The 23794-nt window shown below is 41.3% G+C and overlaps 3 protein-coding genes across 3 annotated transcripts in view; all 3 read right to left on the bottom strand.

Annotated features, from left to right (window-relative positions):
• Positions 1 to 23794, bottom strand: part of LOC135704215 (connectin-like) — a 517879-nt gene that overhangs the window by 436402 nt on the left and 57683 nt on the right. The gene's annotated exons all lie outside the window — the stretch shown is intronic.
• LOC135704284 (uncharacterized) lies at positions 7232 to 8278 on the bottom strand. Its single transcript, XM_065225748.1, has 4 exons — positions 8099 to 8278; positions 7914 to 8036; positions 7718 to 7848; positions 7232 to 7661 (listed from the first exon to the last, which is right to left on the bottom strand). Exons 1-4 carry the CDS (start codon positions 8270 to 8272, stop codon positions 7232 to 7234), a joined length of 858 nt encoding a protein of 285 aa, XP_065081820.1. The 5' UTR covers positions 8273 to 8278.
• The window catches only part of LOC135704283 (uncharacterized), a 70100-nt gene continuing 57946 nt past the window's right edge, over positions 11641 to 23794 (bottom strand). Inside the window, exon 2 of the mRNA XM_065225747.1 lies at positions 11641 to 11930. Within this exon, the coding sequence (XP_065081819.1) occupies positions 11641 to 11930 (290 nt within the window). The remainder of the gene's footprint in view (positions 11931 to 23794) is intronic.

The following is a 23794-nucleotide window of genomic DNA, read 5'->3' as shown; positions in this document are numbered from 1 at the left end:
CAAGTTCACACACAACTAAACAGAAGGATAAAAGCTGTATAGAAGCGTAATTAGATATGCAATAAGAGCTTGTCCTAACCGTCACAACCAGCCATAAGTAGCTGACTAAGTTCGCCAGATTTGCACAGCTTGAGACTTTATAAATGAAATGAGTAAAGCGTTTACATTGCGAAAATTGTTAGTGTTGCACAATACGAAAGATTTTTGCCCAAGAAGATGTCGGCCTTGACGTAAGCTTCGTGATCCATCACGATGCAACACGATTTGGTGAGCAACTCCGTGTAAAGTTTCCGGGCGCGGGTTTTCGCAGTGATGTTTTGATTTTCATTCCGGTTTGGGGATTTTTGCACCTTGTAAACGTAGAACCTAGCACGCTTCATGGTTTTCTGCACAAAACTGACTGATACCTTGGACTATTTAACGGGTGTTCCACAAAAAATGAGAATGATTTCAGTGCCGTCCAGCGCTCTTGTGAGAGCATCGCGACTAAGTTGCGTCGTACGGCTGACCAGGGCCCCTTCTCCAATATTCATTGACGGTTTTTTGAAGAATAAACATTATGTTAAAAAAAAAAAATACTGAATTCGTTGAACAAAAAAAAAATTTGTACTAGCTATATGACAAAAAAATTCTCATTCTTTTATTGAACACCCGGTAGCGACATCTGGAATTGACATATTTGGACGGTTCTTCAACTGTTGCATCACTTTCCTGGTCATTTTACTGTCCATTGGACCACTTTTACGACCACTCCCGTCCTTTCTTCGGGCACTCTGTCGCTTCTTCACTGAGCATATTTTTTTAGTAATTCATGCAAGAAAACTATGTTTATTTTAACCATGTCATAAAATAGTTGAAATTACGACACTTCTTATTGTATTTACCGTATTTCAGTAGAAAGTACCATGCACTAGCAATAAATTATATAGTATTTTTAACCGTTAACCATAGTTAATATTTTTGGCTGATAGTAACCGGTAAATTGTTTGAATCTAAGGACCGTTCATTAAAGAAAGTGGACACCTGTTTATCAATGGTTTTGGGTTAAAACGTAACGAAAAATTGTGAATTTTCGCTCAGTGTGTAAAAACATTGTTTATTTTGGCACCACACCTGAAAAAATAATAAAAAAAAAATGAAAAATTTTGAACGATGGGTCGGATTAGCTTATCACCTCGCCCATTAATTCTGCACAAATGGTTCACCTTCATTCTCATTAAAGCGTTAGCGGGTCGGGAGGTGGAAGAGGAACTGGAAATCATCAAACCAATACGGTGATCATGCAAATTCAACCCATCCACAATATTCTGGCTCGATACCTTTTTGAATTCTTGATGCCTTGCAGGTGTACAGAAACAAAGGAGAAATCCGATCGTTGATGAATGAAATCCCTCCCCGACTAAAGTAAACCCATAACTCGAACAGGCGATAGTACAATTCTACGCTAGGAGCAACACCGTCGAACCAGTTTTAAATCAACTGATCGACTCGGAAGTGCGTGTATTCAAAGATATAATCCAAGCCTATCGTATCGCCTACCATTCAAGCCTACCAAACTACGATCTGATTTTGTTGTGGTACCTTCCCTCCACCGAAGAAAACTATCAAACATCTCCCCCTGAAGACCTGTCATGCTTCGAAAATAGGATTCTCGTCCACCACAGACTTCAGCGGAATTGCTTTATCCGGCGCCTGTAGGTCAGCAGTCGAGAAGTTTCCACCCAATCCACTCAGCTCCACATAGATGACAAACGTGGGCGATTCACGATTCAAGAGCTTTCAGCAATACTTATACATCTTTCAAAATTTTATGGACTCCTGTCCTAGTCCTGTGGTTATCCTGTCAAAGTCAATACCAAATTACTGGAAAGAAAATCCGAGAAAAAACGCTGGAGAAAATGTGTAAATGTCCGTCCCGAAGATACTCGGCAAGACCGGGATTCAAATCTGGCTGCTCCGTATGATAAGCTTGTTTTCTTCTTATCATTCTGCATAACCAACTCAACTCTCTCAGAAGATCTTGCCGTGATCCTTCGTTGTACGCTTCGAGATAGGATACCCACGATAGTATACAATATTAAGTTCAAAAATTAGAAGTGTATTCTGAAATAAGGTCTCCAGTGAATGACCTTTGGGTAAAGCATGTGAGCGAGCATTTTAGCAGCGTTGGAATAGTTCGCGATATTGCACGAAGTTCATCAATGAAAAAATTCATGATTCGTAGTGCATTTTGGTGAACTTTCTAATACTGAATGTGAGTATTCATCAAGCTATAGATGTTCGATGTTCATCATAACATAACGAATCATATTGTAGGTGTTCCGCCTTCCCTGTCGTATAGTTGGAATCCATCTGCTTGATATTGATGAAATTGGTGGTGTGGCCTTTGGAACCTTTCCTCAATCGAAAACGAATCGTCCTCTAGACCTCTAGACAGGGTTACTTCCACTCACTTGCTATAAAAAAAATGTTTTTCGGAATTATGAAATCATTAAATGGTATAATGATAATTAGTATTTGTAAGCTACAAGAAGAGATCGTAAAGTACGTGTTTGATACATCGAATCGGTCAATATTGCTTTCAGTGCGTCACAATAATCGATTCTACGACTCGTGAGCGCTCACTCTGAATCAAACACTTACTTTACGCTCTCTTTTTTACTCACAAGTACAACATATCATTATATCATCTAATGATTGAATAGTTCCGAAAAAAATATTTTTTATAGCAAGTGAGTGGAAGCAAGGCCTTCCTTAGCTCAGTCGGTAAAGGCACAGCTACAAAGCAAGACCATGCTGGAGCTGGCTGGGTTCAATTCCCGGTCCGGTCTAGGAATTTTTCGGGTTGGAAAATTTCTCGACTTCCCTGGGCATAGAGTATGATTGTACTTGCCACACAATTGTACTAATGCAGGCATCGAAAGCTCTCAATTAATAACTGTGAAAGTGCATCTAGAACACTAAGTTGAGAGCACGCAATAAGCTAATATGCGATATGCAATAAGCTTGAAATGCAAACAAGAAGAAGAGTGGAAGCAACCCTGTCTAGAGGTAGCCCGTTATAACCATCTTCACTGCCGTATCGACAAAACGCTCTGGACCGGTCATGATGTAGATGAACTCGATTGAAGTGAGGCCCAAATAGAAGCTGTTCTAGATGAAAACACGATCCGCTGGATTTTTTTTTTGTGATTCGGAAGAGACGGACTTAGTTTTGCTAGGTTTGAAGAGATTTATGATTCAGACAACACTTAATTTTTCGAACGAACTTCAACACCCGGTGGGTACCCGTTTGTCACTTTTAAATACTTGATTGAATCCTTGTATCACCAGTTTCATTTTGGAGTAAACAAAGTATTGAACCTTAGCAACGATTGGCAAAACATCAACACAAAACAATGATGCCGGTTTATATTATATTGCCTGAGTCCCACTTGTCAAAATGTGCCTTAATGTGCCGAACAGTGTATCATGCTGTGTTTCGGCACAGAGTGCAGAGTTGATTACCCCTTGAAAAGAAGCATAGATACAGGGGTTACTCAAAATAAATAGGATATGCAAATCTTTGGTCAACTTTGGAATGTTGTAGCATCGTCAAATATGATCCGATTTTAAATCTTTCAAGAGCATTTGACTGGAAAACTAATATTGTTTTAGTGTGTAGCCACGAAAATAATCCTGGTCACCGCATACTGTAGATATTCCGGGTTTCCGAAATTTTATATATGATGCTGGTTAAGTATATATATTTTTAGTAAATACAACGAAAGAAGAACCATTTCTAAAGCGAATCATATGCCAAGAACTAAAATCAGCTTATAATCAACCGAGATATGGCCATTTCCCTGGAATCAGTTCTGGTGGAGGGTTCTGAATGCGGACAGATCATTTAATCACTCATAACATGCCGTGGGACAGCTCTTTTTGCATCGTTTCTCATCAATAGACTTTCGATAAACTTTAAACGCATCATTGACCACATTGGCCACTCTCGGAACATCCAGTATGCCCCCGGGGAAAACTGGAGCAGGGGACAATTGCATTTTTACACCAAAACATGCCGTGCGACAGCTCATTCTTCATGGTTTTTCAGGAATAGGCATTCATTAAATTTCAAATGGATCAGTGACCACATTGGCAGCTCTCGTAATCACGGGATACCTCCGGGGGAACCTGTAGTAGGGAGCAGTTGCATTTTTACTCAAAAACATGCCGTTGTATTTACTAAAAATATATATAATTAACCAGCATCATATATAAAATTTCACCAACAATTTAGCAAGTTGGATAAGCCCTCCGGAAACCCGGAATATCTCCGGTATCTGGTTACCAGGATTATTTTCATGGCTACATAGTAGAACAATATTAGTTTTCCAGTCAAATGCTCTTGGAAGATTTAAAATCGGATCATATTTGACGAAGTTACAATACTTCAAAGTTGACCAAAAATTTGCCTATCCTAGTTATTTTGAGTAACCTAGCTGTAGATTAGTAGAAAAATAAAATGATTGGCCCTTATTACCGATGTCACTTCACGGTGAAGTGACAACTTATCATTCACGGTGAAGTGATTCTCATTTGACTTACACGGAAATCACTTCACCGTGAGTGACAAGTGGTCACTTCACTTTGTTTGCACCGTGAAGTGACAGTGGTAATAAGGCTCTGTTGATGCAATGGATGAGTGTTAGATCCGTATTTAGCCCTGCCAACCCCTGTAGCACTTTTTGCAGGCAATTGTTGTAAGATCATGTGACACTGCTACTACTACTACGTTCAAGGTCACTCCTCACACTAATCTTGGGTCAAATTTTTTTCAGTGTGCCGCAAGTATGCCACAGGTGTGCCGATTGTGTCGGTCATAGAGCAAGCTGCGACTGTTTGTGAAATACCCGTCCCGGCAACCCTGCATTTCTGACACCTTGAATGTTTTGGTTTGAAATAGCATGGATAAATTGGATTGAGGATGACGCGGGAAGTGGCGGGTGTGCGAAATTTTCGTGTTTTGTGTTCATAGGATATTAAATGTGATGTGAAAAGCAACGGCCTATCAGTGGCTGAAAAGAGTTGATGAACATTGTTGAAGATCGACTATAGAGGATGATGCATATGACTTCTGTAGTTTGTTTTGTGAAAGTTTCAGCATTATTTGAATTAAGGTTACCAATGGGGTCTGATTAACTGCCTCTTTCTTTTGAGCCCACTCTAGAACCTACATTTCTTATAAAGATCTATAAGTGAACCGAGAAGTGAACTGCTGGTCTGAGTTCTTCGGGTATATTCAATTAGAAAATCTAGAAGGCAAACAGCAAGTAATGTTGTGAACAACTTCAATGGCAGTTGTCCAGCAGGGCTCCCATTTTATTTACAAACAATCCAATGCCTACGAGAGTGTGCCGAAGGTGTTCCGAAGGTGTGACGAACCTAATTTTAGCACAATGTGCTGAGTGACTTACCCCGTGACTACGTTAGACGAAGATATCAAGTATCGTTAGAGAAGAATACTGTTTTACATCGCCAAGGCAATGTATGAATGAACGTTTACTACTTAATAAATTATTCATTTAGCATATCTCTTTTCTGTAAATTGCATGAATTGATTCTAGAAAGTTTACTCAAAAGGGTTTAGTTTACGTATTCTACCTTACCGAAAACATTCTAAAGCACTACAGTCCTAATTCTCACCTCAAACATTTCAACATATTCATCACATCCTTTCCAAAACATCACTTATTCATAAGCGCCTGATCAAAGATATAACTATCACTATTGACTGTAATTAACAAATATACTAAATACAAAGATCCATTCTATAACTTTAAAAGCTAGTTGCCTTCCTAAACCTAAACCTAAGCCCCCCCCCCCCCCACGTCTTAGCTCTTTTGTTAATCTGTTTAATATTATTAGACTGTCTGAATTTCCTTGTCGCAGTTCATGCGATGATTATTAATAATATTATTAATCTACCTAATCAATCATAACCTATGCTTTATTAAGTATATGTACTTGAAATCTAAAATTTAACCTGTTTCAAGTACTTTGGACTATGACCTTTGTTCGTCCCAGGTGACACCTTCAAGGGACTAAAATGCACCACTTTGAAGTTAGTTTCCTAACTGATTTTTAAATTATATATAGTATATGTTCCGTTTCGCAACACAAAAATACATATACGTTTATGGCCCTTATTACCGATGTCACTTCACGGTGGTCACCCGCAGAAGTGATTCACATTTGATTTACACGGCAATCACTTCAACATGAGTGACAAGTGGTCACTTCACTTCATTTTCACCGTGAAGTGAAATCCGTAATAAGAGCCATAGTTCAAACACTCATCCCACATCAAAATGAAGCACATATAAAATTAGTTACAATACCATGTACGAAAATGGTGTTTTATGTTACTGTTTGGCACTTTCTGAAAAATTTCAGTATTATAATTCCCTTGCAAACCCAAATAAATCTATCCGCGTAAAAATAAATAAAATAAAAGTGATTGGCGGCAAAACCCGGCAGTATTGCACCCAACTTCAGAACCTATTCTGCCGATACTCGCATAATTGTCCTATTTATATGGAACAGTTATGCTTTTAAAGGCAGTATACGTAAGCGTACTACGACACGGCTCTCAAACAAAGGAGTAACAAGTGTTATACTATCACTGCCAGACTAGTGGGCTTATTACGGATGTCACTTCACGGTGAAAACTTGTCACTTGTCGGCACGGTGAAGTGATTCCCATTTGATTTGTACGGCAATCACGGCTCTTATTATGAGTATCACTTCCTTATCACCGCGTAGTGACACCCGTAATAAGGCCCCTAGATCTTTGATTCTCTCATACAGTGGTTGATCAGAGAGGGGAAGTTTAGTAATCCCCATCGGCTAAACATGGCGCCATTCTATCGCGGCATGAGTCAGCAATGCCGGCCATAAACCTACCGTCTCCAAAACTCCATTGTGAATCATGAAATTAGGGCCGCCCACCAGCAGCAAGGTGCAAAAACTTGCCCAGGGGAGGGATTTCCCTACTGAAGCAAATTATATAATTAATAATCTTGGACATAATAATTTTGACTAAGTAAACAGGCTAACAATGTTTGAAATCTTGAAATTTCAGAAACTTCTAGGATTCCGTCGAACAAAAGTTAAACTTTCAATGAAATATTTCAAATTGTAAAACCTTTCAAACATTTGTGATCAGAATGTATAATTTCCTCCCAATTGATTATTGTCGATCGATTTTCACTCGAAAACACAAAGGCTCCAATGTTCTTCCGTTCGTTGAACCGTAAAAGTTCAAAACATTAAGCATCCTTTCGCAGTCGTCATCCACGATTCCAATCAATTCGCAGTTGGCAAGCCGTGGAAATGTCTTCAGAGTTATCAACAAAGCTGGCTGATCGTTTACAGTTGCTCTCAGCAGCGATCCTCGTCCGACATGTTCGAGCAGCAGCCTTTGCGATTCTTTGCCATAATCAACCGCACCGAAGTGGCCACGGATTACGATGTATTGATTTTGATAGATCCGATGGATGCTTCCGTCAAGGCAGTTGATCCTCTCCTTCCTAAAATGATCCACTAGAGCAGTGACATTTATATTGATTTTGATTGAACCCAACTTGCGATCGGTGCGTTCAAAGAGTTCCATCCGAATGCTGGAAATGAGCATTTTAATTTTACATTATTCTAATCAACAATCATCGATCATTACCGCGAACAAGTGGGAGATTTCGATTTCCTCGGTAGTTTTTCAGTTTGCTTGGAGAACTTGTTGCAAATGATTCTATATTTGATTAATTTTTGGTAGGACTTCTCCTGAGCGGAGGCGTTTATCTCCGGTTTCTGGATTTTGAGAAGATGTAAATTTCTAGAATACATGGCATCAATTTCCACGTTCGCATACTTACAACGTTCAAGATCCTCTGCAGCAGTGCCAGATTGTCCTGTTCAATCTGGTTGGCATTGCATTTCCGGGCTTCCAAGTGAAGCAACTTCTTCGGTTTGTAATCGTATTTGACTCCGAGGAATCCCTGTTAAAGAATTTCGAAGATAAGTCCAACTTTTTTTTCATTTGAGTTGAATGTTCGGAAACCTCAGTTCGATTGATCTTGTTGATTCGTTTCAGGAGCTCCTTGTTATCTCTGGCAATCTCGCGCTGTCGCCGGATGTCGTGCACTAGCTTTGTCGAATGCAGAACGTTCTCTACGAACAAAATCGGCGGTCTGGTGTCGATTTTTGGAGAAATTGCGGATTTACAGATCGACATTTTGGATGATTTAATTTGCACGTAGTCAGATTAGAAGCTGAAGAGTTCATTTGATGTCATTCTACGATAATCATGGCTACTATGACAGCCACTCCAAGACTAACGTTAGAAAATACAAATGTATCGTAGTGATCAGTTCGCTGTAAAACATGGAACGAGAAAAGAAACTTACTACTTCAACCACTTGCTATAGGGCAGAATCCTTCACGAAAATTTCACTCTAATCTGGACCAAACTGTGTGCACTATTGCTCGAAATGCCTCTTCACCGCGGGCTAGCCCACACTAAAAGATTCATCAAACCGGGAACGTGATGGCAGTCAGCTGTTCAGGCACCAACTGAAGAAGGAAACGCAACCGAAATGAACAGGACACGCCATTTTACGATTTATTTATGTCAATCCATTACAACGTGCGGAACAACAAAACTGCGGAAAAATGGAGACACGCTTCGGGCTCCTTCGCTCGAACCCTGCTCGTAGGTAAACGGATTACAGCTTTATGGATGGGAGTGGGTGGACAACATGGAAAATACCAGTCTCTCTCCATGCCGTGTTTTTTGACAAGCCTTCGTCGACCTGGCAGACCAGCGCAATCCAGCCGTGACCAACCGTGAAATGTGCGAAAAAGGAGAAAGTGTGCCCCAAAATGACTTTCCTACGAGCTATTTAGTAGTCACTTTGTACGTGAAGTGAGTAGGCAGCTACCAAGGGCAATCGTTTAACCTGCCGGTCGGTAGGCTACGAAGTCTATTGCAAAGGGGACCGGCTGAGTGGTTAATTCGAGCTCGTTCCGACAACATCAATGCAAATGAGTGGCAATTATTTTGAGTGAGCTTTAAGTTCAGCGTGTGAAAATGAAAGTGCTTTAAGTCGAAAATATTGCTCAAGCGCCAGCAGAATTTACTACCTTTATTTGATTAAACGAACCGTGTAATCTAGTTGCTCGAACTGATTTGATAAGTCAATATTCAGCCCGGAGATCCCCGTCGATGCTCGAAGCTTTACAGGAACAACTTTCCTACTGTTAATCACCAGAAAACACCAGCAAAGTAATCAAAGTTGTATCTTGGAACTTGTTTGCACCTTCCACCCCCTTCTAGCCACATATCCAGAACCACTCCAGCAACAATTGCCAATTACGAATTGCTACTTTGTTGCTTGGCCCGAGAGAATGCTTCCTGATTTCGCCTCGATTCCCACCAAACACTGTAATGCAATGTTTCTACTTTGATCTCATCTTCTTTTGCTCCTGCAGCATTCCGTCAGAAGTTTGCCAACACAAGCACCTACACTTCTCGGTTAGAGCATGATGGATTTCCCCCCATTAATTGAATCACAGGAAGAATCTGTTGATCTGCCGCCAGAGCCGAGCTAAAACTTTCGCTTCGTAACAAACTGCCCCCTTGGGTGGTTTCGTTGGGCAACCCCAGCTTCCACCAAGTTTCCAAACAAAGCAAAACAAAGACATCAATTAGGACCTCTCCGACATGCCGTGTAATGAAACATAATTCCACATGTATGCTCCACCGTCCCCTAGCGCTTCGCTAATCGCATTAGGAGTGTGGAAAATTAACTGCCTATCAACACGTCTTCCTGCATGGCTGTGGTTCGCCGACTTGGAAGAAGTTCCCACAAATCGTGTTTCGTTTTGCGTCGTTGAAGTGTTTTCCTTTTGGCTGAAGACTCGATTATTTATGATTTATTCCGGTACGTGTAATTCATTACATGACATTCGAGTGTGGTTCGGGGGAGGTTCGTCACTTAGAGCAGACTGGATATGGAAAATGGGTGCTTTACGACGCGGGGTATGGTACTTTAGGGAAAGTTTCCTCTTTTGTTAACGACCGCAGCGAATTGGAATCAAGCTAGTTAACCGACTGTTTAGATGACTAAGCAAAGGAATTGTCTGAACAAATAGTCAATAAGGCAATGAGTTTGTAGATTTGGCTCACAAGAGAGCTGCAATCCAAGAGGGCTTTCAAGTACAAGCACAAGTAGGGAGTTCCAAGTACCTCAACATCAACGTACGGACATCTATTGGGTTTTGTGTTGATGGAAAAAGCAGTAGCATATTTTGAATACGGACGACATTGATCATATGGACCCTCTACAGGGGAGGTTTGTGACGAGGCAGAAGGTCCCTCCCTACGATCTTTCTGAATTCTCGTTTTCCTGATGAGTCTGGAAACGATGTTTGTTGGGACAATTTGAAGTGATGTAATTCATCTGCCCACAAAAATGACAATTTTTTTTTTTGCTTTTCGCAATCGCGCCAATAATGGCCGTATTGCCGACAGTTCCAACACAAAATATTATTTTGTTCCGCTAGTGGTATTTTTGGTACCGCCCCAGTCAACTCTTTAGGTTTTTCAATCGGTTTCTTACGCTTCAGTGATTGTCCAATAGCATTCAACTCTTCTTCTTGGTCCTACTCCGATTCCCATTCCTGTTCTGTCTCCTCTAAATGGTGTATTTGGGGTGGCCTATTCTTGGAGTAATTACTGTAGCTCCGATACATCGATTTGTCCAACCCAGTTCCTCGACTCGCTCAACCCTATAAATTGTCAAAAAGGGCTTGTAACAATCTTTCATATTTTCGGTGAGGATATCCAATTTCCTCTCTTCTGACATTGGCCTAGTCAGCTGCTGAGTAAGCTTTTCAATAACCGAAACGAACGCATTGAAGGTCTCCTGAGGATGCTGCCTTCTATCAAGGATTTGGCGTTCAATCACCTTGTCCTTGTTGGGTTGTTCAAAACGTAACCTAAGTTGATGTTTGAATAAATTTAAACGGCGCCGATGGTGTAGTGGTAAGCGTGATTACCTCTCACCCCAGCAGGCCTGGGTTCAATCCCAGTCGGCACCGCCAGGATGTTCTGAGGCATAACATCTCTGATCACGCCATCCTTCGGATGGGAAGTAAAGCCGTTAGTCCCCGGTTCATGAGTTGATGGGTCGATAGGTAGGGTCCAGGTGTGGGAGCTGCCTTCCTGGCACGTTGGTAGCATTGGTGCTCAGCACGGAAAACAAGATCGACGGAAAAAATAAACCAAAGGAAAAAAAAAAACTGATAAATTTGTTGCAAAAAGTAAAATACCATTCTTTAGCCTCTGACCCTTCTTTGAAAAAGAAATTAGCCTGACTCAAAAGTTCTTCGTCCGAGACGCGATTGTTACGAGCTAATACCTCAACTCTATTTAGGAATTGAGTGACAGTTGGGCCTCTGGAATTCCCACTGAAGTTAATGCGCCACTTACTAACAGGGACCTGCCAACGGTTTCATGAATCGTACGGAGGTCAAACATACGGAACTGGATCGAGGTCTCCCGCTGAAGAAACATGTGATGCTAGAGAGTTAAGATATCGATCATTTCTTGGATTCGGTTGGCGTATCCGAGGCGGCTGCTGTGGTACAGGTAGTGGTGGAGTTGGAGGTGCCGGTGGTGGTGGAGGTGGTGATGGTGGTGGTGGTAGAGGTGGTGATGGGGGTGGTATAGGACAAGGTGGTGGCATAGGATAGGGTGGTGGCATTGGTAACGGCTGTGGCATTGACTATGGTGTTGCTGGAGATCTTGGGGTTGTGGGTGTTGATGTCATACGGTTGTTTAACATCGGGGTCAATCTGTCCATTAATGCCGCCATCTGCTGTGTTAATGCCTGTTGTATATATTGGTTTATCTCTTCCTTCAAGTGGTCCATCTGTACTGCGGGAATATTGGATGAGGTTCGTGGTGTGTTTTGCCTCCTCCTATTGGGTAACAGCAGTTCCTGTTTCCCATGCTCTTGCCTTTGAGAACGGTTGCGAATGTCTTCCCACAGATGGTCTAACCCTTCGTTAAATCCGTCACTAGTCTGTGACCCCTCACCGCCAATTGTCTCATCCAACAAACCTTCTTCTTCTTCTAACTGCTCTTGCCCTGGAGTACGAGAGTGGTTCATGTGTATGTTTGGAGGCCATTGAGTGCCTCTACGATCTATTGGGTCACCGTAATGGTCTAATAGGCCCTCGATCTCCGAAAGAAATTCCTTCCTCAATCGCACCTGCTCTCTTGTTACCGCATTGGATCGCAGAACTCTCAGTCTACAATGTCTTAGGCGAGAAATCAATTTAGGTTCGGGGTAAAACTGAATGGCATGTTTGATGTCCTGAACCTTTTCTTTGAACGTCCCATATTCTTCAGCAATTGATTTTTTTACTCTCAACGTTTTTGGTTTTCGAATTTCTTCCAATTGCGCTTGTCTCAATCTCTGGCATCTGACACGAAGTGACCCATCTATTGGCAAGCATCTCAGTTTCAACTCATAGTCAACTTCATCAGTCAGATAGAACCACACTACCGTTCATACTGGCGACATCACTCTGAGGAGACAACGAAACCCTACCCAAGCTCCTCCCCTTTTCCTATCCTTCGACAATGTACCCCTCTAACCTCGAGTAAGCCGTGAGTAATCGGCCCAACTCCTACTAGACATAGAATTAAGTGAATTTTGTTACAAACAAAGAACAATGAATTATCGGCTCCGTAAAGCTAACGCGATTGAGCCTTGCAAATAAACGAACTAGATAAAAAAAAAACTTCATCAGTCAGTAAATCCTCTGGATTAATGTAATAATCCAGTCGAGTAGAAAATTGAGAATTCATGTTCTAATATTTTTGTTCTGTTTTTAGGTAACTCTTCAATCAAAGGATCTTCGTAGAGCGAAAATATTAAGTAACTTCAACTAATAATAATTTTCAATTAATATATGAATATGATGTAATTAAGTATCATGCAGCAAATAAAAATCTACTAAAACAAATTCTGAACTGTTTCCAACAAAACTGAATCGAAAACAACCGAAATTTCGCCCAAGAGTATTTCTCGATTACTTTTTCCAAGAGACTTATCAGCTTTTGTAAAAAACACATTTGGTGTTCGATTTGGCGTAACTGGTAGCTCACGCACACATGCTAACACTACCATCAGATAGGGGGAATTTTCCCCTACCTGATATAGTGGTGTTAGTAGTATGCGTGGGCGAGCTATCAGTTACACCAAACGGACGATAAAATGCGTCGTTTACAAAAGCTGATATGTCCATTCGAAAAAGTAATCGAGCTTTGTAGAACGCGGGATCATTAACATTCAGACAAGGACGTTGATCCACTTCAGAGCGCTTGCGCCATCGATACTGCTACCTGGTCAACCGCCGTCCGAAGCGAAAATGCGTTGAGGCACAAAAGCAGCGCTGTTTTATAACTTTTCTGGTTCAAGCAGCACGATTAGCAACCAAATGGTACTCGATTATGACGATTGGGATTGGAAATAACGTTTATTTCATGAAAACAGTGACAACATTGTTATTTTTATTTTTATTTGTAAATTTTCAACAGTTATTTTATGAAAAATTAGAAAAACATTAATTGTAGCAGATTATGAGAGTTATTTCCTATCGGTTGGTGTATTTGGATTCAAATTTCATCTATAAATGACAAAAATATAAGCGTTCGAAACCTTACACATTTTCGTGACGTTCGCAATTTTAGATTTTCGATTTACCCCCAGCACCTTCCCGTAAGACGTAGTCTACGTCAAAACTGCCCAGTTAGGATGTTGCTGTGCAATGTGAGTACTTTCGGAACAGGGATGACGTGTAGAGTTCAAAATTCGAAGTTGGGCGCTATTTTGAAATCCAAGATGGCGGCCATGGGTTCTTGAAACACTGTCAAGTGCCCTAATGGAAATCGATATTGCATGTCATTTTTGAATCCAAGTTGGCGGTCATCCAAGGGGGAATCAAATCTGCACACTGTGCCGAAACAGTATGACACTCTGTTAGTCACTCAGCACATTGTGCCGAAATCAGATTCAGAACATCCATCGGCACACCTCCGGGATACCTTGGGCACACCTTCGGCACAATCTCGAACGCTGAGGCAAATAGACCTAAGAAATTAATAAGGCTCAACTTATAAACAACATATATGAATTTCATAAGCGTGACTTATCAATGATTTTCGGGTAACATGAGGTAGCTCTTATATGCCTTTAACCATTTCATTTCCCCAAACCGAGTGGTCGACACACGGGCCCCCTAACCTCAACGTCCATTTTCCGGTTCCAGTCTGCTCCGATTTGTTATTTTTTTGTCAACATTATTTTTCATAAGGCAAATCAATGAACTTCACACTCATTTTTTTATGGCTAAAATTCAATTGTTTATTATGGAATTCTTACGTTCTTTTGCCTGCGTGTAGGCATTGGGTTGTGATAAATACAATGGGAGCACTACTGGATAACTGTCATTGAAGTTATTCACAACATTACGTGCTGTTTGACTGTATATTCAGGAACATCCTCTAATTGAATATACCAGAGGAACTCAGATCAGTAGTTCACTTATAGATCTAAATACGAAATGTAGGTTCTAGAGTGGGCTCAAGAGAAAGAGGCAGTTATTCAGACCCTATTAGCACCCAAAATTCAAAAAAATTATACAACTCACACAAAACAAACTACAGAAGTCATCATCCTCTATAGTTGGTCTCCAACAATGTTCCCACCGGTTCCATCTCTTTCCGGCCGCTGATAGACCGTTGGAAGTAACAATCTAATCTACTTACATAAAATCACTCTTTCCGGGAGTCTGATCGACTACCGTTGAAAACAAACTTCTTCAACATGTATTCTGCAGCCAGCACAATCTAGTCACCTTTCAGAGGAGATTTTTCCCTACAGAGATATGTACTGTGAATGTGCATAAATTGACGTTCAATGTCTACCGGTTTGCTTTTGAACTCCATGTACCAACCTGTTTACAGCAAAAGCAAACTCAACGATTTCGCCGATCGCATTCCAAACCAGATCTTCTAGGCATTTGATCAACCCTCGTTGGAGGTAAAACGTTACGGTCGACTTTACAAAACCACAAGCCGCAAGGGTTTTCACTGCGAATCAGATTAGATGGACTGAGTCTTGTTAGTTTGATTGGATTTATGGTGCAGAAAATACTTACATATTTTCGAAATGCAGCATGTCACAATCCACGAACTTATTGGGTTTTACATTGGAGCAACATAGTATTCATCCTTAGCAACGATTGGTTAAAAATTCCACGCTCAACAGTGATGCCATATAATATAATATTTTTTGTATTCTACTTGTCAACGTGTGCCTTAACGTGCCGAATAGTGTGCCATGCTGCGTTTCGGCACAGTGTGCAGAGTTGATTACCCCTTGCAAATATCCTACAATATGAGTATTTCCGGAACGGGGATGACGTATAAAGGTCGATCAATTATGCTTTTTTCCACTTTGAAATCCAAGATGGCGGCCATTGGTTCTATAAAAACTGCACACTTAGAAACATTGATGTAAATTTAGGTGCTCTGAGACTGAAATAAACGAGCGTCAATTTAGACGTAACATTGAGTCAAAATAGACGCAAAATTCAGCTCAATCAAACGTAATTTCAAACTTTTCAGTCTCGGAGAACTTAATTTTACATTACATGTTTGTTTAAGTCTCATCCTTCATTTCAAAGATGGATTCCGTCAGATTAGGAATTTCTAAGTGTGTTTCAAATATATTCTGAAAATCGAGGGGAGCGACTCTATCTATATATTTGCTGTGCTGTTGTTAGATGCACGCACACTTATAAGATAGAAGGAAGATTGATGAAGATTTTGAAGATTTCCTGCAAAAAGGTGAAGAGCGATGCAAGTAGATGGATTTAGATACAAGAGATGAAAAAAGATTTTTCGTAGATTGATTTGCTATTCAAGATGGCAGCTATCGATTTTAGATATACTGTCAAAAACCCTAAACTATGGGTATTTTTCGAACGGGGATGACGTGTAGAGGTCAAAAATCGATGTTGGGCGCCATCTAGAAATCCAAGATGGCAGCTTTTGATTTTTGAAAAAAAGAGCTGTCAAATACTCAACAGTATGGGTATTTTTGGAACCAGAATAACGTGTAGAAGTGAAAATTCTATGTGGGTTAAAGTTTAGAGTGAGAACGTTCTCCGAGGGAGGCACTTCCAATTTCCGACAGGACAATAATTTCTTCTGGATTGGAGTATGATGAGGACTTGGATGAACCACAGATGACGGTGGTAAGTAGACGAAGCGAGCGTGCAGCATCAGAGGAAACTTGGCCAGATGCTCTTCAGATTCTGATGAACGCTTCCGGGAGGAGTTTCTCCCGAAAGCCATCGACTCAGTCAAAGATGCGTCGCCAGCGGGAGTTTCAACCGGAATCAGACTTGAAGGTGGGGTTTAATATTTCCACACGGTAAGATAGTCCAACGATCGGACAAATGGAGAGAAGTATGATGTCTCTGGCAAAAAGCTGGGGCGCTGTCGATGGTAGGATTCCACCTCCGAACATGTTCCGAGTTATCATCGAAGGCGAATTCATCGGTTGGCTGATCAACGAAGTGGTGAAGCGTTACGGTATCAAACATGGTTAATGACCAGTGATAAAACTACTACGGCCAGATGGTAGCCTTTGTATGGACACCGATCCCCTTTCGACCTTCTGTGCAGCTCGGATTCCATAATGATATTGAAAAGCTGCGTTCGGATAAGTTCTACGAGGATTATTGCTAACATCGCGATGTTGAAATGCTTACCGAACTGTTTGCTGGGCTCCATGGTAAACACCGGTCACTTTACATTGCGCTGGGACCTATGCATATTATTTTTCAAACGCTGGGTTACTAGGAGCGTGTCTGAGAGTTAAACCTAACCAAGCTCAACAACTGACCAATCAACATCTTACAATTCCACTTAACCTCCTTCGGCTGTGATTTCAGCTCCGTCACGAATCTCCCCGCCCGAAATCGATTTACCAACGTCTTCAACGTTCCCTTCACTTCCTACTTCAGGGTCTCGTTCCCCCTGCTAACCAAATCACTAATCACATTCCGAATCGGCATTATGACCAGTAGCAGTCCCTTCATGGTCATCTTTTCAATCAGCTTCCGGAACGATGCCACCCCTGCCCAACTTCGATCAAACTGTTCTCAAACACCACAGCCTTCCGCACCAGATCCTTGAACAGTTCGATCGTCTTGAGTGGAGGTTCTCCGATCTCGAAGTCGGTAGAATCTCCATCCGGAAGAACTCCAGTATGACCTCCAGATTACAATTGTACTTGGCAACGGTCATCGCCTTGATGACCTCGCTCATCCTAATGTTTTGAAAATATGTGCGCTGTGAGGAATCCATGGCAGAACTTCGCCGGAAATTCACGGTTGAAGTTATGAAATCAAAAATTGGATTTTGTCAACAGCAATGATTAACATGTTGACACATGCACAGAGTAGGCGCAGATATAGTACAGTGTTGCCAGTAGCTTTAAATACCATGAAAATTTCTAACGATGGGTGCCAATCAAAGTGCCCAGGTGTGCCCATCTGTATTTTTGGCACACATTTTAGAGTGACCAACCCCTTGAGCGAGTAGTTATCGTCGTGACCGGACTCGATTTCTGGACCATCCATTTCCAAGCGGCTTTATCTGGAACCTTCTTTCTTTTTTTTTGCTTCCCTTCGTTACGAACTCACTCTTAAGACTGATTTATTGTGTCCATTTTATCAACAAGCCTACAATTGATTTCACCGATCATTTTCTTTACCTCAAACGATATCGATCTCGGGGGCGACCCCGGCGTAGTGGTTAACATCCATACCTCTCACGCCAAAGTCACGAGTTCAAATCTCACCCCCGGACAAGTCACGAATGACTCAAGAGTGTTAAAGTGACTATAATAAAAAAAAAAAAAAAAAAAAAAAAGAAAAAAAAAAAAAAAAAAGATATCGATCTCTAATGAATGTCAGCATAACAACCGATAAATTTGTCCTATTCTCTACATCCCTTTCCTTATCTACTCTCTATTCATATACACAATACAAGAACATGTCATTAAGTTTAGATGGTTTTTGAATTGATCTCTTCGGTTTATTAGTAGGCTTCACATCACTTTCTTGAACCTCGTCTGGTAAAATATTGCTCAAACTGTGTTCAGTATTGATCAAATTATGATCTATTGGAACATCCGTACCCATTTTAATTGAAAAATTATATTAGACTGTTTGAAGAGCCACGTGTCGTAGATTTCTTGGCAGAACAATTCGATCTCCTTTGAAAATTATTGGATCCGAAACACGGAGTTCCTTCGCATGAGCTTCAAATCGTTTAAGATTCTCTGGTCATCTTCCCGTATCCAGAGCAAATCGTATATCGATTATCTCAGCATCGTCTTCTGAAGATTTTTCTATGTCCTTCCATGTGATTTATAGTGAGCCTGCGTCCAAAGCGTAAAGAATATGTTTGTCGTTGTCCTCATCAAATGGCTCGTCACATTGTGTACTCTTTATAAGACGAGATAATGAATCTGCAACGTTAGAACGACCAGGTATGAGTTTTACTTTAAAATCATAAGCCTGAAGTCTGAGAGCCCAGGCCTCTGCACGAGAAACTTCCCTGCTTTAATTCCTCTGCCAAATATGAATTCGTTCGCTTCCGAATCCGTTCTAATGGTGAAAGATTTGCTCAACAGGTAAAATGAAAATCTTTCAACTGCCCACACCATCGCTAATGATTCCTTTTGGGTTTGTGGATATCGCCTCTCCGCATCTCTGAATGCTTTTGAAGCACACGATATTACTCTGGCAACCTGATCATATTGAACTAATACAGCTCCCAGTCCAATAGGAGAAGCGTCCACAAATAACTCGGTCTGATCTTCGGAACGAAAATATCCTAGCTTCGATATAGACTTCAATGCCTCAGTTTTCAAATAAACGAATGCATCTTCTTCATCTTGTCTCCAATAAAAGGTTTCGGCTTTGGCAAGTTGTCTCAAATTCTTGGTTCGTTCCGCTCGTTTCAAAATAAATCGTTCCATGAAGTTCATCAGCCCTAAGAAACTTTTAACCTCAGATTAATTTTCCGGCCATTTGTATGACCATCAATTTGTCCTCATCAGCCCGTAATCCGTCATGAGAAAGAGAGAACCCTAGAAATTTCACAGTTTGCTTGCCTATTGCACATATTTTATAATTTATACTAACGCCGTGTTCATTCAGGCAGCGAAGAACCACCTATAGAAAAATTGTTCAATATGAATATTTTGCTTGGAGTACTATATAATTACTGTACAATAAAATAACCTTGAGATTCTTGTCATGTTCAGATTGTGTTCTTCCAGATACCAATATATCATCTAAATAGTTGTGACAACCTACGCATCCTGCAAGCACTACTGTTTGGAGGATTTCTTGGAAAATATCAGGCGCGTTGCATAATCCAAAAGGTAGTCTCTTATAACGGTAAGTTGCGTTTCCAGCGAATAAATTGGTCAAGTGTCTTGAGTTTTCATGAAGTTCAACATGGAAGAATGCACTTGTGAGGTCAATTGTAGAAAAATAATTAGTTCCATCCAAATCTGCTGATAAACTTTCCAGTGTTGGCATTCGAAATGGTGTTCGAATTATACTTTTGTTTGGACCCCTTAAATCAACTACAAGCCGGATGTCGTTTTTGCCCTTCGGTACTACTAACAACGACGAACAGAATGATTTATCCATTGGTTCAGTAACCGGTTCAATAATTCCCATAGATAGCAGATTTTTAATCTTTTTTCAGTTTCTTCCTTGAATGCTGGTGGTATGTTGGTTAATATATTTCGTGACGGAGGTCTGTTGTTATCGTATACGAGTTTTACTGGCGAAACATTGAATTTTGGAAACTCTCCTGAACATATCAAAGCTCGTATTTCCCCTGGCTGCAATCTGCAGTCGATGTAAGGAGGTGTAAGAATTGGGACATTCAAACCAACTTGCAGTACACTGTACCGGACTGAAGTATTTCTGCCTGACAAAGGTCTTCCGTTTTCAACAGTATAGAATTTTTCCGTGAAGCGTGAACGTTCTTCGGAAATATACAATTCTGAAACAAAATTTTCAACTACTGAAATTTCTCCTTGGTTTATTGTTGCCATACATCAACAGGCTGGCTGTAGCCCAAATGATGTTAATAATACTAATCATAAAAATAATAATAGTAAAATTACATGTCAAATAATCACAGAAAGAAAAACAAAGCAACATGGTCAGAATGTAAAAAAAAAACATAAATGGAAATACACTAATTTTTTCTGTCAGTCACTGCGGCCGGCGAAAACAGATGAGAATCTCCGACGAAGCGCATCACGTGTGAGGTGAAAGTCGAATACAGGTGCGACTCTGTTGAACACACGCTGTAGTCCGCAAATCGCACCATATGCCCCGTAGTTCGTGCGACGCAGTGGCAGTCTCAGCATGAGGTTGTTACGAAGTGGTCGGGGTTGCACGTTTAGGTCAATTTGCATCAGGATAGCCTCACAATCTATTCGTCCCTGTAGAGTGTCGGCGATAAACAAAGCTCTGCTGGTGTCCCTTCTAATCCGGAGAGGTTCAAGGTTTATCAGTTGGCAGCGACTCTCGTAGCTGGGCAGCCGAAGCGGATCTCTCCAGGGCAGTCTACGAAGCGCAAAACGAAGAAAGCGACGTTGAACAGATTCGATTCTCTCGGCACCATTGTTGTAATTCGGATTCCAAACCGCAGAACAATACTCAAGCGTCGATCGTACGAGGGAGCAGTAAAGAGATTTTAAGCAGTAGACATCGGTGAAATTCTTAGCTATCCTGAAGATGAATCCTAAAGTCCTAGACGACTTATTGATGACATAAGAAATGTGTTGCCTGAATGTTAGCTGTGAATCCAACACCACACCCAGGTCTTTCACCTGATTCACGCGTTCGAGTGTCGTTCCAAGCAGGTCATAGCTGAATACAATCGGTTGCTTTTTTCGTGAGAACGTTATGGCAGAGCACTTTGCTGGGTTCACTACCATTCGATTTAAAGTACACCAACTGGCAAAGACATTAAGCTGATGTTGAAGATTGTGGCAGTCAGCGATCGAGCAAATTCGTAAAAATATTTTGAGGTCGTCTACATATGCTAATCGAGGTCCTTCGATAACCAGGTTCACGTCGTTGAAGTAGAGTAGAAAAATCAACGGTCCCAGATGGCTTCCCTGCGGTATACCTGATGTGGCAAAGAAGCTAGCTGATTTGCAATCTCCTATAGCAACCATAAGTTGGCGACCAGTAAGATACGAACGGAACCAACTCAAGAGATTACCGCTCACCCCAAGCCTGTCAAGTTTAGCAATCGCAATGTCATGATTCAACTTATCGAATGCCGCGGATAGATCGGTATATATAACGTCCGTCTGTACCCGTTCAGTCATACTATCGGTAATGTAGGATGTGAGGCATAGCAGATTGGTGGTTGTAGAGCGACCGCCAGTAAACCCGTGTTGATCAGCACTCAGATACTGCTTGCTGTGAGAGAGCAACGGTTCCATAATAACAAGCTCGAATAGTTTCGAAACAGCACTCAGCGATGTAATTCCACGATAGTTATCCACGGCTCGTTTGCTTCCCTTTTTGTGGACAGGAAACATGTGTGCACATTTCCAGAAGGATGGAAATATACCACTGGAGAGAGACATCCGGAATAGACGGTAAAGTGGAGTTAACAAGCAAGCAATATGTTTCTTCAAAAACACGGACGGAACTCCATCGGGTCCAGGGTTGAAGGACGATTTGAGCTGCGTTGCAGCGTTAGAAATCATCTCAACGTTGACATCAATTGCACTCAGCGTTTGACCATTTAGTGGGATGTTCCTGGCTGCGAGGGAAACATGGTCGTCACTTAGTCTCTCATCAATGAACGCACTGGCAAAATTGACAGAAAAAAGGCGACAAATATCCTGCGGAGTGGAAGCGACTTCACTGTTCAATTCCATTGACGATGGGAGGCCAGATTCTCTGCGTTGCTCGTTCACGTAGTTCCAGAAGGATTTCGGGTGAAGTTTAAGGTTACGCTGAATACCTCGTTGAAATCGCAGAAAGCATCGACGACTGGCTCGCTGATACTCGTGATTAAGCCTCACGTAGTGATGTTTCAGAGGAAGCGTGCGATACTTCGTAAATCTTCTCAATGCTGCTCTCTTGATCGACTTCAACCTACGCAGCTCAATCGTCTGCCAGGGAGGGTGAGAGTCTTTGCGTTGAATTCTTTTCGGGACGTGTCTGTCAATGACATATGCCAAGACATGAGAAAAAGTTTGCGCAGCGGCCTCAACGTCGTCATGATCGAGAATGTTCTCCCAGTCCATGTTTGACAACACATCTACAATGCTTCGATGGTCGGCCTTTCGAAAGTCATAAGAAACCGCAGCAGGAAGACTTTCGAAATCACGAACGAGATTGTCCTCAACAGTGACAATCAGAGGAGGATGGTGCGGAACAAGCTTAACTAGTGGACAAGGTGCTGTTGAAATGAACGGAGCATTGTCCTGAGTGCTCACGAAGCAGAGGTCCAAACTACGGTTGTTCTCGTTGACTACGTAGTTAATTTGAGAAAGCGTTGCTACGCTATAGTTATCGAGAAGGCCGATAGCTCCTGCATGAAATACAGAACGTTCTGGATCTGGATAGAGGAAGCCGCTATGGGATGGTCTCCACGAAACGCCTGCTAGGTTAAAGTCCCCAAAAATGAATAGCTCATCAATTGGAGTCGCTCTTTCCATTACTGTGAAGACTGATTGACAGTGAGTCTCGATGAGTTCAAGATCACGAACTCGATCTGGAGGCATGTACAATGCGCACAAAAATAATGTGCGATCGCCCAGTTTTATGGCTGTCCAAACCTGTTCCACACTGTTCCACGATTCATTTTCGATTGCTCTCGCCTCCAATCCGGAACGGACAGCCACAAGAACGCCACCACCAGTAGATTTTCGGCTGTTGTTTGGATTCCGATCGCAACGAAAAACCTCATAATCGGATCCGAACACCTGGCTGGAAAGCGTTCGAGAATCGAGCCACGTCTCGCATAGGACAATCACATCATAGCAACGATCCGATACAGCAATCCGTCGCATATGCTTTAAGTTGTTTATCCGAACCATCTCTCAAACAATAGATGGAATTGTTGTTTCTCAGAGCAAAGAAAGTTTCCTTATCCACTGTATTAACTTCTGCCCCCGAGTCGATTAAGAACTTGACTTGCAATCCCGCTATGAATCCAATGATATAAAATTGTTCTCTAAATTATTTCAAATTAAGCAAAAAGAAAAAAAAAATCTAAAACTTATTCTGAAAACAATTCATTTACAATCTCATTTCCGTTATCATCATCGTATTCCTGACTGTAAACGGTTGCGATTTTTCTGATCTTAGATGCAGAAGACTCTGTGTTAATTTGAGCCACTCAATGCTTACAATATTCCGGAATCTCCGAGCATGGAGTTGCATGTAACTAAACAGCCAACCATAACTGATTTAATTATTTCCATTAAAATATAAAACATACAGGCACCTCAGAGCAGATAACTATTATTTTATGTAGCATCTTGTGTATAAGTTACAAGCAAATTTACAATTGGCGAGATTCGAATCTCAAAACAATGACATGATC

The sequence above is a fragment of the Ochlerotatus camptorhynchus genome, unplaced genomic scaffold (assembly GCF_037179485.1).
Source record: "Ochlerotatus camptorhynchus isolate MF236.1 unplaced genomic scaffold, CSIRO-AGI_Acam_v1.1 ptg000232l, whole genome shotgun sequence".
Lineage (NCBI taxonomy): Eukaryota > Metazoa > Arthropoda > Insecta > Diptera > Culicidae > Ochlerotatus > Ochlerotatus camptorhynchus.
This window is presented reverse-complemented; position numbering and strand designations above follow the sequence as displayed.

Bases quoted from the DNA above. Each gene is read 5' to 3' on its own strand.
- LOC135704284 (XM_065225748.1), bottom strand. From the start codon at position 8,272: ATGTCGATCTGTAAATCCGCAATTTCTCCAAAAATCGACACCAGACCG. The intron at 8,037-8,098 runs GTTTCCGAACAT...ATTCTTTAACAG, and splicing joins ACAAGATCAATCGAACTGAG to GGATTCCTCGGAGTCAAATA. The intron at 7,849-7,913 runs GTAAGTATGCGA...CTCAAAATCCAG, and splicing joins TGCAGAGGATCTTGAACGTT to AAACCGGAGATAAACGCCTC.